Source organism: Malaclemys terrapin, chromosome 7, assembly GCF_027887155.1.
Source record: "Malaclemys terrapin pileata isolate rMalTer1 chromosome 7, rMalTer1.hap1, whole genome shotgun sequence".
NCBI lineage: Eukaryota > Metazoa > Chordata > Testudines > Emydidae > Malaclemys > Malaclemys terrapin.
In genome coordinates, this window is record NC_071511.1 from 32,485,791 (window position 1) to 32,502,108 (window position 16,318).

Below are 16,318 nucleotides of genomic sequence, written 5' to 3' on the forward strand. Positions count from 1 at the left end.
GTGGTGTGGGTGAGTGTGTATATACTTGCCAATGTCAGATAAACCCCATCTAGTCAGCTGTCATGGGGGTATTTTTGCGCACACATTATTATATTGTGTGTTGCATTCGCTTTGTATGTCTGCCTGTTGCATGGCAGGGGGTGTTTGGGTATGTGTGCACATGACATAAATCCCCTGGAATTTCCCTGATATTGTATTTTTTTTCTGCGTGTGTTGATAGTGTGGGGGTGTGTATTTAGAATGCCCAGAGTGTGCGGTATATAGGTCTATTACAGATGTGTTGTGTACATATGGGATGTTCTCTGTATATGAATGTTATGAGCATGGAGGTGTATGTGTCAGTGTGTTGTACAGTTGTATGCTGTGAACATGGAGATGTGGCATGTGCGCCTGATGTATGTGTGGTGTGTTTGTTGTACACTTGTGTGCTGTGTGTGCAATATCTCTCTATGGGTGTATTTAGGTGCGCATGGGGCTGTGCTGTAGGTATGGGATGAGCTGTGTGGGTGGTTAGTATGTGTGTGTAGTGCATTGTGTGGGTCTGTGTACACACATCAGACAAATGCCCGTTTATCCCCCTGTCTCTGGCTTCCAATCCCTCCCCCACTGCAAATCGAACCCCCTTTTTGTTGTTTTCCCCCCATTTTCCAGCCAAAATCTCACAGCTTCAAGATGCGGAGCTTCACCGTGCCCACCAAATGCACGCGCTGCACTGCGCTCATGGTGGGGCTGCTGCGCCAGGGCTACACCTGTGAGGGTGAGTGAGGCCGGGCTGGCTCTGCCCCGCGCGGGCCCCGTTGCAATTGCTTCCCTGAGGTGAATTCCTGAATGGGGCTAAGCACTAGCCTCTGAGCCTAGAACCCGGGTCTCCACCAGGCTGGGCATTGAGTGCTGAGCCATGGGACTGGTACCCAGGTCTTCTACCAGGCAGGGCACTGGGGCCTGGCACCTGGGTCTCCTGTCAGGCAGGCTTGGATGCTGGGCCCTGGGGGGGTGCCTGGGACTCTGGCCCCTCTCCCTGCATCAGGTGCCTGTCAGAGTCCATCTCCTTCCCCTCACTCATGCCCCGCATCCTGGCTTCTCCCTGCAGCTTGTAACTACGTTTGCCATGTGTCCTGCGCTGGGGGCATGGCCATCTGCCCCACGCCCCCCGAACAGCTCCGGAAAACCATGGGGGTCAACCCGGTTACTGGGACAGGCACAGCATTTGAGGGGTATCTGTCGGTAAGTCCCCCCCCACCCTCTGTGGGTGCCCTGTGTCAGGCTGGCTTTTGTCTGATGTGGCGTGGCAGAGATGATTCGGCGAGCACGCTTCCCCCAATCTTCTCGGCTGTGGTGAATGTGGTTAAAGCAGGGGCACAGAAGTCAGGACTCCTGGGTTCTCTCTCCAGCTGTGGGAGGAGAGCGGGGTCCAGTGGGTTATCACAAGGTGTCTGGGAGCCGGGACTCCTGGGTTCTATCCCCAGCTGTGCCACTGATGTGCTGTGTAACTTTGGGTAACTCGCCCTCTCTGTATCCAATTTCCATATGACAGTCACCCTGTCCCAGGGGAAACTGAGGCAGGGTCAAGCCCTGCTGGGTCCTATTAGCACCCGGGATGGTGGGCCAACAACAGGCCAAATCTTCCTGTGGCGAATGGGGCTGTAACCGTCTCCCCTCCCCCATCCCCGTAGGTGCCGAAGCCGGCGGGAGTGAAGAAGGGCTGGCAGAAGGCATTCGCCATCGTCAGCGACTTAAAGCTCTTCCTTTACGATGTGCCAGAAGGTCGGGGCTCCCAGTGCGGTGTCAACGTCATGCAGGTCGTGGATATGAGGTAGGGAGGGGCACGACTGGCCCCCGCAAAATGCAGGGAAAGGGGACCCATGAAGTGCCTTGTTGGTCAGACCCTTGAGCCCACCTAGCCTTGCATCCCTCTCTGTCATCGCAGATCAGCCCCTGGGCCCAGCCAGCCTGGTAACCCGCCTCCTGCCATCCTGGCTCAGACCCCTGGGCCCAGCCAGCCCGGTTTTCCCCCCCTCCATCCCTCGTCTCAGACCCCTGGGCCCAGCCAGCCCGGTATCCCCCACCCTGCCTCCTGGCTCACATCCCTGGGCCCAGCCAGCCTGGTATTTCCCCCCCACACACCCCCGGCCATCCTGGGTCAGACCCTTGGGCCCATCCCACCCGGTATTTCCCCACCCCCCCACCCCGCCCCGCCCCCACCTCCTGGCTTAGAACCCTGGGCCCATCCCACCTGGTATCCCCAGTCCTGCCGCCCCAGCTCAGACCCATGGGCCCATCCAGCCCAGTGTCCCTCCCTTCTTTGCCTTCCTGGATCAGACCAGCGGGCCCAACTATCCTGGTATCCCCCCAGCCTCTGCTGCCCCAGATCAGACCAATGAGCCCACAGGACTGAGTTCAAGGCAAGAGCGCCCCCTGCTGAACCCCTCTTCGTGCAACATAACGTCACTGTTGCCCCAATGGGTTTACCACCCCTCCAGATATGGATCACTGCTGGGTGAGTCGTCGAGTTGTCTGTTTTCTCCCCAGAGCTCATGTAGGTTGTGATCCTGGTGTCTGGGAAAGAAACTTCCGCTCCCTCAGGGTTTCCAATTGTATGAACTTTATTCACTAAACCGAATAATGAAGCAAAAAGCATGACGTAAATAATCCGTGTGAACGGGTTGATACCAAATCAACGGACGTATCAGATTAATTAAACCATATGCATAGACAATAAAGCCAGAAGAGATCAATGTGATCATCTAGTCTGACCTCCTGTGTCACCCAAGCTGTAGGCCAGCCCTGAATTAATTCCTGTTTGAACTAGAGCAGATGTGTTAGAAACTCACCCAACCTTCATTTAAACATTCCCATTGATGGAGAATCCACCCCAGCCGTAGATCAAGTGTCCCATTCCCCTCACTGATAAACGTGCACCTCATTTCTAGTCCGAATTTATCTAGCTTCAACTTCCAGCCAGTGGCTCTTGTTTCACCTTTGTCTGCTAGACTGAAGAGCCCCATCCTATATAGACTGTGATCAAGTCATCCCTCAACCTTCTCTTTGTTAAGCTAAACAGCTTGAGCTCCTGGAGTCTCTCACTGCAAGGCAGGTTTTCCAACCCTTTAATCCTTCTCATGGCTTTTCTCTGACCTCTCTCCAATTTATCCACATCCTGCTTGACTTGTGGGCCCCAGCCTTGGGCCCAGTACTCCAGCAGTGATCGCACCAGGGCCAAATACAGAAGTAACGGAACCTCCCTATTCTGAGTCAAGATTTCTGTGTTTGAAATAAACCAACAATTCTGGAGAGGCACCACCTCGTACATGGGAAGAGCAGCAGTGTTGTTTAGCTCTCGGCCCCTAAGTGACTGGGCTTTACCAGGTCCAGTGCCACTTGACACACACACACATTCTGGTTGAACGGCTGATATTGGGAGGCTGATATCAGTTCAGGTTGAAGCTAAGGCTGAGGCTACACTCTGATGCCAGTGAAGGCAGCGTGCCCAAACCATGGGCGGTTTCCCCAGCACAGGGTTACGTAGAAATGTCAGGCTGGAAGGGGCCTTGAGAGATCATCAAGCCCAGCCCCCTGCGCTGAGGCAGGACCAAGTAAACCCAGAGCATCCCTGACGGATGTTGTCCAACCTGTTCTTAAAACCCTCCAGTGATGGGGATTCTGCCATCTCCCCGGTAACCTGTTCCATCCTGAAAGTTTTTCCTAATCTCCCACCTAAATCTCCCTTGCTGCAAACCAAGCCGAATGCTCCTTGCCCCACCCTCGGTGGACACGGAGAACAATTGTTCCACCGTCCTTCTTGTAACAACCTTTTACCTATTGAAGGTTGTTACCAGGTCCCCCTTCAGCCTTCTCTTCTCTAGACTGAACGTGCCCAATGGGTAAGGCTTTCTAAACCTCGGATCGTTTTTGTTGCTCTTCCCAGCCCGGACACGATACCCCAGCTGAGGCCTTGACCATGCTGAGCAGAGCAGGACAGTGACCTCCTGTGTGTAACTATCATGGGGTGGCTGGTCTCTTTAATGGGTGTTGGCCCTGTTTAGGGCTTCTTTAAGGGGAATGAACCCATCTCAGCCAATTTGTGAGCAATTAACTGCCTAGGTGGCTGGCTGGCAGCTAATTGACTAATGAGTGCCTGGCTGTGCTAAAAGGCTAGCAGAGCTCAGCTGGAGGGGGTGCTCTTCAGGCCATGGTGCTGCTAAGGAGAGGCGCCCCCACAGAAGCTAGCAGGCAGAGAACATCTGCCAGCTCACCTGAAAACATCATTTATCTGGATTAAAAATTGAATCCGCTTGAAAATTTCCCCGTGACATGTTTGTCCAACTGAAAATGCTGACACTTCCCAGGGCAGGGAGCATGTTGATTTCAACAGTGTCTCATTGCAGGGGGTGTGGGAACAGTATGTCCATTAGCTTGGAACGTTCCATTTTGACATTTTTGGAATGGAACATTTCAACCTTGAGTTTTGAAATGACTTTTTGTTTAAAAATCACTTTCTAAAAAATAAATCAATACAAGAAGTCAGAATCCAACTGAAACATTTTGATTTCTTTAAACTACATTTTTTGAAGATTATTTATTTTGTTGAAAATTTTATTTTGCGGAAAGCTTCATAGTTTGTTGTTTTTTCCCCCAGTTTTGCACTAAAAAAATTTGAAATGGTGAGAACAGAAATTGCAGGTCCTGTCCAGCTCTATTATTAATACAGCCCCTCACCCAAGTAATAGAGGCACATATGATCTTTTAGACAAAGAGGTGGAGTTGTTTTAGGTGTTTGAGAAATTGATTTGAAGGTGCTGTTCTGAGATTCTGTGGGTTCTAGCCCCCATAAGAACATAAGAATGGCCATACTGGGTCAGACCAAAGGTCCATCCAGCCCAGTATCCTGTCTACCAACAGTGGCCAATGCCAAGTGCCCCAGAGGGAGTGAACCTAACAGGTAATGATCAAGTGATCTCTCTCCTGCCATCCATCTCCACCCCCTGATAAACAGAGGCTAGGGACACCATTCCTTACTCATCCTGGCTAATAGCCATTAATGGACTTAACCACCATGAATTTATCTAGTTCTCTTTTAAACCCTGTTATAGTCCTAGCCTTCACAACCTCCTCAGGCAAGGAGTTCCACAGGTTGACTGTGTGTTGTGTAAAGAAGAGCTTCCTTTTATTTGTTTTAAACCTGCTGCCCATTAATTTCATTTGGTGGCCCCTAGTTCTTATATTATGGGAACAAGTAAATAACTTTTCCTTATTCACTTTCTCCACACCACTCATGATTTTATATACCTCTATCGTATCCCCCCTTAGTCTCCTCTTTTCAAAACTGAAAAGTCTAGCCTCTTCAATCTCTCCTCATATGGGACCCCTTCCAAACCCATAATCATTTTAGTTGCCCTTCTCTGAACCTTTTCTAATGCCAGTATATCTTTTTTGAGATGAGGAGACCACATATGTACACAGTATTCAAGATGCAGGCGTGCCATGGATTTATATAAGGACAATAAGATATTCTCCGTCTTATTCTCTATCCCCTTTTTAATGATTCCTAACATCCTGTTTGCTTTTTTGACTGCCACTGCACACTGCATGGACGTCTTCAGAGAACTATCCACGATGACTCCAAGATCTCTTTCCTGATTAGTTGTAGCTAAATTAGCCCCCATCATATTGTATGTATAGTTGGGGTTATTTTTTCCAATGTGCATTACTTTACATTTATCCACATGAAACTTCATTTGCCATTTTGTTGCCCAATCACTTAGTTTTGTGAGATCTTTTTGAAGTTCTTCACAGTCTGCTTTGCTCTTAACTATCTTGAGCAGTTTAGTATCATCTGCAAACTTTGCCACCGCACTGTTGACCCCTTTCTCCAGATCATTTATGAATAAGTTGAATAAGATTGGTCCTAGGACTGACCCTTGGGGAACACCACTAGTTACCCCTCTCCATTCTGAGAATTTACCATTTATTCCTACCCTTTGTTCCCTGTCTTTTAACCAGTTCTCAATCCATGAAAGGATCTTCCCTCTTATCCCATGACAACTTAATTTACATAAGAGCCTTTGGTGAGGGACCTTGTCAAAGGCTTTCTGGAAATCTAAGTACACTATGTCCACTGGATCCCCCTTGTGCACATGTTTGTTGACCCCTTCAAAGAACTCTAATAGATTAGTAAGACATGATTTCCCTTTACAGAAACCATGTTGACTTTTGCCAAACAATTTATGTTCTATGTGTCTGACAATTTTATTCTTTACTATTGTTTCAACTAATTTGCCCAGTACAGACATTAGACTTACTGGTCTGTAATTGCTGGGATCCCTTCTAGAGCCCTTTTTAAATATTGGCGTTACATTAGCTATCTTCCAGTTGTTGGGCACAGAAGCTGATTTAAAGGACAGGTTACAAACCCTAGTTAATAGTTCCGCAATTTCACATTTGAGTTCTTTCAGAACTCTTGGGTGAATGCCATCTGGTTCTGGTGATTTGTTACTGTTTAGTTTATCAATTAATTCCAAAACCTCCTCTAATGACACTTCAATCTGTGACAATTCCTCAGATTTGTCACCTACAAAGGACAGCTCAGGTTTGGGAATCTCCCTAACATCCTTAGCCGTGAAGACTGAAGCAAAGAATCCATTTAGTTTCTCTGCAATGACTTTATCGTCTTTAAGTGCTCCTTTTTTATCTCGATCGTCCAGGGGCCCCACTGGTTGTTTAGCAGGCTTCCTGCTTCTGATGTACTTAAAAAACATTTTGTTATTACCTTTGGAGTTTTTGGCTAGCTGTTCTTCAAACTCCTCTTCGGATTTCTTATTACATTTTTATACTTAATTTGGCAGTGTTTATGCGCCTTTCTATTTATCTCACTAGGATTTGACTTCCACTTTTTAAAAGATGCCTTTTTATCTCCCGCTGCTTCTTTTACATGGTTGTTAAGCCACAGTGGCGCTTTTTTAGTTTTTACTTGTGTTTTTTAATTTGGGATATACATTTAAATTGGGCCTCTATTATGGTGTCTTTGAAAAGTGTCCATGCAGCTTGCAGGGATTTCACTCTAGTCACTGTACCTTTTAACTAACCTCATTTTTGCATAGTTCCCCTTTCTGAAATTAATTGCTACAGTGTTGGGCTGCTGAGGTGTTCTTCCCACCACATGAACGTTAAATGTTGTTATATTATGGTCACTATTTCCAAGTGGTCCTGTTATAGTTACCTCTTGGACCAGATCCTGCACTACACTCAGGACTAAATCGAGAATTGCCTCTCCCCTTGTGGATTCCTGTACCAGCTGCTCCAAGAAGCAGTCATTTAAAGTATCGAGAAATTTTGTGTCTGCATTTCTTCCTGAGGTGACATCAGGGCCGGCTCCAGGGTTTTTGCCGCCCCAAGCGGCGGGGAAAAAAAAAAAGCCGCGATCGGTGACAGCTCAGCCGCACCACTTTCTTCTTCGGCGGCAATTCGGCGGCAGGTCCTTCCCTCCGAGAGGGGCCGACGGACCCGCCGCCGAAGAGCCGGACGTGCCACCCCTTCCCTTTGGCCACCCCAAGCACCTGCTTGCCAAGCTGGTGCCTGGAGCCAGCCCTGGGTGACATGTACCCAGTCAATATGGGGATAATTGAAATCCCTCACTATTATTGAGTTCTTTATTTTGATAGCCTCTCTAATCTCCCTTAGCTTAGTCACTATCATTGTCCTGGTCAGGTGGTCAATAATAGATCCCTACTGTTATATTCTTATTAAGCATGCAATTACTATCCATAGAGATTCTATGGAACATGTGGATTCATTTAAGATTTTTACTTCATTTGATTCTACATTTTCTTTCACATATAGTGCCACTTCCCCCCGCCCCGCATGACCTGTTCTGTCCTTCTGATATATTTTGTACCCCAGAATGATTGTGTCCCATTGATTGTCTTCACGCCACCAGGTTTCTGTGATGCCTATTATATCAATATCCTCCTTTAACACAAGGCACTCTAGTTCACCCATCTCATTATTCAGACTTCTAGCATATGTGTACAAGCACTTTAAAAACTTGTCACTGTTTATTTGTCCCCCACTGCATCCACACTCCCTATCAGTCACCTGCTCTCTCTTTTTTTGTTCTTGATGCCCCTCTGCTGCTGTTGATGGGGAATAGGAGCAGAGGAAAATTCAGAGAGGCTGGGGAGGTCATGGGCAGAAGGTTTTTATAACCAACAGAGCATGCTCCCTTCCTTGACATTCTTCCACTTTCAACAAATAGCAGCAGAACCCAGTGGCAAAACGTGTGCCTCGTCCACACTGAGGGTAAAAGCCTACTACTGCTACCAGTTATTTTAATTTGGCAGGGAAATGCAGAAAAACCACAAATGGCTGAAAGTTAAAGCCAAATGGATTAGAAATAAGCTATATTTTTTTTCACAGTGTGGGTGATTAATCTTTGGAACAAACTCCTAAGGGAGGTGGTGGATTCTCCACCTCTGAATGTCTTCAGATCAAGCCTCGCTGCCTTTGTGGAAGATATCTACAAGCGACTGGGCTCCATAGAGGGGTAACTGGGTGATGTTCTCTGGCTTGTGCTGTACTGGAGGTCAGACTAGATGATCAAATGCTCCCTTCTGGCCTTAAAATCTGTGACTATAGTGAACAAATCTACATCCCTCTTCTTTCCCAGGCTTACAGGTGCTCTGTGGGGCACAGCAGCTGACACTGGGGTGTTGTAAGGTGCAGCTGGGAAGGCTGCACTGGTTGGTGCTGATGCCTCTCGTCTTCTCTTTAAAGGGACGAACAGTTCTCGGTGACGTCGGTTCTGGCCTCAGACGTCATCCATGCCAGCAACAAGGACGTGCCCTGCATATTCCGGGTAAGTCCTGGGAGTCGGGACACTTACAATCTTGGGTCAGGGCCAGAGCAGCAGAGCTCTGCAATGGCGTCATTCCAGCCCGGGTCACATGACTAAGTCTGGCAAGTTCCATCTCAGTCGTCTTGTGTGTCAGATCCTTATTGCAATGGGCAAGTGCTAATCGGTTATATCAGTGGTGCAGAGCTGGAATCATTGCATTTACTCCAGGAGTAACTGGCATCAGAATCTGGCCCTGGCCCCATTGTAGTAAGGGCTTGATCCTGGATTGACCCAGGGGAGCTGAGATCCGAATCCGGCCCTGAACCCACTGCAGTTGGGAGGTGACCCCAGATTGACCTTGTGGGAGCTGAGCTCCGAATCCAGCGCTAAACATCTGCATCTTTTAGAACAACGCTAAGCTGCCCTCCCCTGCTCCCCATAGATCACATCCTCCCAGTTGGCCACGCCCCCCACCACCAGCTCCCTGCTGCTCCTGGCTGACAGTGAGGCCGAGATGAAGCAGTGGGTGCAGGTGCTGGTGGAGCTGCACCGGATCCTGCAGGAGAACCGGCACCAGGACCGCTCCGTCTATATCCTGAAGGAAGCCTATGACAATGGCCTGCCGCTAATACCGCAGGCCCTCTCCGCTGCTGTCATTGGTGAGCTGGCATAGGAGGCAAGGACAGATCACCCAGGGAGGACAGTGGAGTCTGCTGGGTGAGGGGAGGGGTTGGGAGCCAGGACTCCTGGGTTCTATCCTGACTCTGGGAGGGGAAGTGGGGTCTAGTAGGTTAGAGCAGGGGGTGACTGGGGTGTGGGAGGGTCAGGACTCATGGATTCTATTTCTTGCTGTGTCACTGACTTCTATAACTTTGGGCAAGTCCCTGTACCTGCATTTGCCTCAGTTTCCCCCTTTGTAAATGGGGAATAATAAAACCCCTCAGCTTCCTAGGGGGTATTGCTGTCTGAGAGCAGTCAGGGCCCATAGGGAGGAGCCAGCCAGCCTGTGCAGCCTAGCCTTTTCCACGTCCAGGCTGCCTCTCTCTGAAACTTGTCCCTGTCCTGCTTGCAGACCGGGAGCGAATCGCGCTGGGAACCGAAGAGGGGCTGTTTGTGATTCACCTGCACACCAATGGTAAGAGCTGTCACGGGCTGAGTTCACAGGGGTATGGGGGGGGTGGGGGGAGTTGGAATGAGACACGCGTGCAGCTGGGCGGGTCCGGGGCCCAGCATGGGGAAGAGTTGGCTGGCCTGACTTGGCACTAGTTAAGGCTCTGGATCAGATTCTGATCTTGGTTCCACCCTGGTGTAAATCTGGAGCTACCCCAGAGAAATCCTTGAGGCAGACTGGATTTTAGTTATACTACTTGTTATATATAAATGGCTAGTAAATCTGGCGTAGCTGCACTTAGGTCAGTGGACTTAAGAGCACATGTTATTGTTGGTTACAAACTGGAGTAAGTCAGGAGTAATTCCATTAAGTAATTCTGATATATAGATAATCTGTTATGAACAGGGGGATACATCTTGGGTATGAGACAGATTCTGTTAAATCTGGTGTGAATCTGGAGTGACTTCACTCAATGAATTGGGTTTAGGGACAACGTTTTGATTTCAGTGACCTAGGTTTAAGTCTGGAGTAGTTCATTTTGAGATAATTAAAACAGATCTGGTCTCTGTTACACATTGGTATAAATCAGGAGTGACTCTATTGACTTCACTGGGCTCAGAAGTGCATTCTGACCACGGTTACATGCTGTCTGAAGTAGCTGTCAAGTTGTTGAGCCAGATTCCAGCCTTGGTCACAAACCTGGTGTAAATCTGGAGTAGCTGCACTGAAGTCACTGGAGCGTATTCTGATTTCAGTTACACACTGGAGTAAATGTGGAGTAATCCATTCTAGGTAATTAAGCCAGATGCTGATCTGACCTTAAATGCTGGTGTAAATCAAGATTAATTCCACAGAAGTCCATTATACACTGACTTTATTTTGGACCATTGGGTCAGACCCTGACATTATACATGAATCTGATAGAAGTCCACTGAGCCAAGTTCTGGTCTCTGTTACAAACTGGTGTAAATCTGGAGTCACTCATGGAGTCACTCCAGATTTACACCAGTTTGTAACTCAACAGAAGTCCACTGAGCTAGATTCTGAACTAGGTTACAAACCACTGCAAAGGGAAAGTAGCTCATGGAGTTAATCAGGGTCACTCTGGGTTTACACCTGTTTGTAACTCTGCCAAGCCAGAATCTGATCTCCGTTTCAAACCAGTGTGACTCCTTGAGCTACTCTGGATTTAATCAGGGATTGCTCCAGATTTACACGGGTGAGTAGCTGAGATAAGTATCTCCCTTCCCAGTCAACCTCCATAGCACTCTGGCAATGCAGCCCCCTGTGACTGTACATCTCTGATTCTCATCCTTTGTCTCGGTTTGCAGAGGTGCTCCAGCTGGGTGACTGCCGGCGGGTCCAGCTGCTCCTGGTCTCCCCCCAGGCCCAGGTGCTTTCAGTCCTGTGCGGCAAGAACCACAGCGTGCGCCTCTTCTCCTGGGTCGAGCTGGAGACGCCAGAATCCCCGGGGACCAAGATCGCCGAGACCAAGAACTGCCAGACGATGGTGTCAGGGCTGATCTGCCGGGGAACCACCTCCGTGCTGTGCGTGGCCTCCAAGCGCCAGGTGCTGTGCTACCAGCTCACCCACTCCCGGCCCCACTCCCGGCGCATCAAGGAGATCCAGGCCCAGGGCTACGTGCAGTGCTTGGACATCATGGGCGACCGGCTCTGCGTAGGCTACCCCTCGGGCTTCTCCCTCTACCCCCTGCTGAACGAGGGGGCTCCCGTCCACCTGCCCCACCCCGAGGACCCCCGTGGAGCGTCCGTGGCCCAGATGGAGGCCCTGCGGGCCGTGGAGGTCAGCCTGAGTGAGCTGATCCTGTGCTTCAGTGGGTTGGGGCTCTACGTGGACGGGCAGGGCCGGAGAACGCGGCAGCAGGAGTTGATGTGGCCGGCGACCCCCCTGAGCTGCTGTGAGTGGCGGGGCTGTGGGGTCAAGGGAGGTTGGGGCAGGCAAGGGCAGATGGGGGTGGTTCCTGCTCTCAAAGATGCTGCATGCAGGGAGCAGAGGGGAGCTCTGTTCTCTCCAGCAGGGGCAGCAAATGCCCCGTCACCAGAACCGGCTGCCCCAGATCACATCCGTGAGGCCATCTGGCCTGGTAGCTTCCCCCTCCACTCACCTTCCACCCTGGATCACTCCTGTGGGACCGTCTAGCCCGGTATTGTCACACCACAACCCTCTGCTGCCCCGAATCAGACCTATGGGCCCATCTAGCCCAGTATCCCGTCTTTGACAAGCCAACACTAGATGCCCTCTAGTGGGCATCCAAGGGAACTGACAGCTATACTGGCTGGGATTTGCATGCAGGTTTAAAATGCCCTTGGTCTCTCAACTCCTAGGCTACAGCGCCCCCTACCTGAGTGTGTTCAGTGAGAACGCCCTGGATGTGTTTGATGTGCGGAAGGCTGAATGGATACAGACAGTCCCTCTGAAGAAGGTGAGGCTTTTAGGGGGAAACAAGCCCTGGGACCCAGGATTTAGCCAAGTCTGGGGTGAATGTGGGACGGATAGGCCGATAAAGCTCAGCAAAACTTTTCTTGGTTCATTCTTATTTTAATGGACCATTTAATGGGGCTGGGAGCCAGGGTTCCATTCGCAGCTCTGGGAGAGGAGCAGTTTCTAATGGTTAGAGCCGAGAGGGCCTGGGAGAGTTCCTGGTTTATATTTCCAGTGCTGAGAGAGGAATGGGGTCTAGTGATTGGAAAAGGGTCATGCTGGGAGCCTGGGTTCTCTTTTCGGCTCTGCCACCATCTCTCTGTTTGAAGTCTGGGCACCTGCCATAACCTCCCTGCACCTCAGCATAGGAGGTTGCGATGACCTGCCACCCAGCAGCTCCTTGGGAACAGCAGCCTTCTGGGAATGACTCTTATTCTCTTACTCAGGTGCGGTCCCTGAACTCCGAGGGCTCCATCTGCACCTATGGCAGCGAGAAGGTGCGCCTGACCTATCTCAGGAACAAGTCTGCAGGTAACCACCCACCCCCTTCTGCTCCCTGCTCCAGGCCGCCCAGTCGGAACACTGGGGGGCTCAGCCCCAGAGCGGCTTCCCATCTCATTTACACTGACCGCAATATGGACTAGAGCCATTGAAGTCAAGGGAGCTACTCCCGATTGATGCCAGCTCCAGGCACTGGCTGCTGTCAGAGATGGGATACCAGGCGATGTGGGTTCATGGGTCAGTTCTGGTTCTGGCAGTGAGCCTGGGCTGCTAATCTTACTGCCATCCAGAATTCCATACAGCAGCAAATACTAGTAACATTATGGTAGCAGTATTATGGCAGCTCCTAGAGGCCCTATTAGGGTCCTATTATCATGTTCACATTATTAAAACTATTACGGTAGCACCTAGAGCAGTGGTTGCCAAGCTTTTTAAGTTGTCCCTCCCCCCCGCCCCTAATATAATCTCCCCGGCCCTCCCAGGAGCCGCAGTTGCGGCTGCGCCCGGGAGTGGAGCCGGGCCATGGTTGGGAGCCAAGGCCGGGTGCAGGGCGGTGGCCGGGGCCGTGGCTGGGCCACAGTCAGGAGCTGGGGGTAGAGCGGCGCTCCCTTATCACGCTGCCCCAGACCCGCCACGCACCCTCCCAAATCTTCCTCTGCGCTCCCCTGTGGGGTGCGCCCCACAGTTTGGGGACCACTGATCTAGAGGCACCAGAGAGATCAGGGCCCCATTATGTGCTCTCCATTATTAGTAGCTTTATGGTAGAGTCTAGCGGTCCGAGCTGAGACTGGGGTCCCATTGCTAATATTACGGTAGTGCCTTGTGGCACTGACCGAGATTAGAGGGCCCCCTTGTGCCGCACAGTGAGAGACAGTCCCTGCCCGGAAGGGCTCACAGGCTGAATGGACACAGCTGGGAAAGGAAACAGAGGCGCAGAGGGCGGAAGGGGCTTGCCCCAGGTCAATGGCAGTCTCGGGAATAGAACCCAGGTCTCGTGAGTCCCGTTCCAGTGCCCCAAGCCACTAGCCCAGGAGACCCAGGCACCTAGTGGCTGAATTGTGTAACTGCAAGTAGACCCATTTTCGCAACCTCATTTCGCCTCTCTGCTCCAGACCAGGACGAATTCAATGTTCCCGAGACCACAGACAACACCCGGCGGCAGCTGGTGAGGACCAAGAACAAGCGGAAATTCTCCTTCCGTATATCAGCAGAGGAGCGGCAGCAGCAGAGGAGGTGAGGCCAGGGTGGGGTGGGGGGAGGTGTGTGTCCTGCACTATCTTCCTGTCCTCACCCGGAAGCCTGGAGGGTGACAGAGGCTTGTCATTCCATCCTAGCTAGCATGGTGCACATGCTGTTTGTATTCATGGGAATACTGTACGGATCACGGTAGTGCCTGTAGCCCTCAATCCCGATAAGGGTCCCACTGTGATGTGTGTGGTGTTAGTACTATTATGGTAGTACCTTCAGGCCTACAACTCATCCTTCCTGGCGCAATGCAGATGGTCCCTGCTCTGAAGGACTCATAGGCTGAGCAGACAAGCAGATAGTTCTCACCATGTTATGGGGGGGAATCTGAGGCATAGGAAGGGAAAAGTGACTTGGGCAAGGTCACACAGGAAGTCTGTGGCAGAGCTAGGAACTGAAGTGAGGTCCTCTGAATCTGTGGCCAGCACCTTAAGTCCAGTGGCAGAGCTAATGGGGGCAGGGAAGTGACTGCCCCACTCCCCCGCCCAAAGCCATCAGGTGTATGTATGGTGCCTTTCCGAGCACGTTACGCAGGTGACAAACGGAGGTGTACAGCGTGAATGTTCACACAGCTGGAGAGCCTGCCCCGCACTCACCCCACAGCGGTGCTTCCTGTCCAGCCAGGCTGGGCCCGGCTCCTCATGCTGGGTGCTGCGATCTGGGGCACTGGGTCATATCTGACTGTCAGCATGTCGTCCCCCCTTCCCCCATGTGTCTCTGTCTGTCAGCATGTCCCCCACCCCCATGTGTGTCTTCTGTAAGCATGCCCCTCCTGCTGGTGTTGCAGAGTCCACGGTCAGGGCATGCTCCAGCTATTCTTTGTTCCTCTCTGTTCCCCCTGTAGGGAGATGATGCGAGACCCCAGTGTGAGGTCAAAACTCATTTCCGGCCCAACCAACTTTAACCACCTGGTGCACGTGGGGCCGGGCGATGGGCAGCACCGGCTGCAGGACCTGCCCACGGTGAGCACTGAGGGGGTGGCAACCCGGCCAATGAGATGCTGCCCAGGGCAGGGGTGGGGCTACAGCCAGCTCTGGGTTTTCAGATAGGGCAGGATCTTCTGCCAGGGTAGAGTTTACCAAAATCTAGCACTCGTGATCGCAAGAGACCCTACAATAACAAGCCAGCCTGGGTGAGCTGGAGCAACCCTACAATAACAAACTTGCCCTTGCAGTGAGCCTTTGGTGACCCTACAGTGACAGACTGTCTCCGGTGGGCCCTTGGTGATCTGATGGTAACAAACCACCCTTGGCTTGGAGGTGTCACCTCTTTGAAGGGATATAAGCAAACAAGGAGAGGGGTGTGGCGGGAGGGGTTACCTGGCGAGCACCCCCTGCCTCTGCTCTCCGTCCTGCTGATGTCCCCACGCTGAGCCGGGCTCTCCCCCGCCTCTGTGCTTCCCCTTTCTGGGCTTTCAGTGCTATGCTGATTGTGTCTCGCAGGCCCAGGAGGAGAAAAGACGGGAGTCACAGGCCAAGCTGCGTCGGCGCAGCTTCACCGAGACCCGGCACCCATCGTCCTCGGGCAGCGACACCGCCCTGGGGGACTCTGCATCTGGTAAAGGGATCCCACGACTGGAGGGGGAATGAATCAGGGAGGGAGACACCTCTCAGGTCCTGTCTGGCCCAGAGTGGGATTAGTTTCCCAGGGGACAGCAAGTCCTGTGAGACTAGCTGTGCTTCTCTGCTCTAACCACTGTGGATCGTTGCATCCCCATGCACCCCAAATCCCCTGAGGCCACGTTCAAAGACCCAGAATTGCAATGGGACCCTGAGCCCTTTAGAACAGGACAAGGATTCCTAGTGGCTAGGGTGGGAGGCATGGGAACCAGGACTCCTGGGTTCTATTCCCAGCTCTGGGAGGGGAGTGCGGTCTAGTAGTTAGAGCAGGGTGGCGCTGGGAGTCAGGACTTCTGGGTTCTATCCCAGGATTTAGGACCCAGGCTGGTGGTGGTCCCAGATTCCCTGTGCAGTAGCTGGGAAGGTTTGCACCAGCCAGTGACTACAGCTCTCTGTTCCCTTGCAGCGAAGCGTAAGTCGGGCAGCTCCATCTCTGATGACTCCTTCACCTCCCCACAGGGCCTGTTCACAGGCACTGACATGCTGACGGAGGTAAGAAACCCCAAGCAGCCAGACCTGGCTGAGGGATAAGCCTCCCTTGCCAATACCCTCAGCGTCACCCCACTGCA

At 51.5% G+C, this 16,318-nt stretch overlaps 1 protein-coding gene across 2 annotated transcripts in view; it reads left to right on the plus strand.

The window, feature by feature from the left end:
• Window positions 1–16,318, plus strand: part of CDC42BPG (CDC42 binding protein kinase gamma) — a 59,486-nt gene that overhangs the window by 41,011 nt on the left and 2,157 nt on the right. For both annotated transcript variants that reach the window (XM_054036131.1, XM_054036133.1), the window contains exons 23-35: window positions 652–757; window positions 1,091–1,224; window positions 1,674–1,813; window positions 8,770–8,851; window positions 9,273–9,489; window positions 9,903–9,965; window positions 11,273–11,860; window positions 12,288–12,385; window positions 12,831–12,915; window positions 13,998–14,118; window positions 14,975–15,092; window positions 15,573–15,687; window positions 16,156–16,241. In XM_054036131.1, the coding sequence (XP_053892106.1) occupies window positions 652–757; window positions 1,091–1,224; window positions 1,674–1,813; window positions 8,770–8,851; window positions 9,273–9,489; window positions 9,903–9,965; window positions 11,273–11,860; window positions 12,288–12,385; window positions 12,831–12,915; window positions 13,998–14,118; window positions 14,975–15,092; window positions 15,573–15,687; window positions 16,156–16,241 (1,953 nt within the window). The remainder of the gene's footprint in view (window positions 1–651; window positions 758–1,090; window positions 1,225–1,673; window positions 1,814–8,769; window positions 8,852–9,272; window positions 9,490–9,902; window positions 9,966–11,272; window positions 11,861–12,287; window positions 12,386–12,830; window positions 12,916–13,997; window positions 14,119–14,974; window positions 15,093–15,572; window positions 15,688–16,155; window positions 16,242–16,318) is intronic.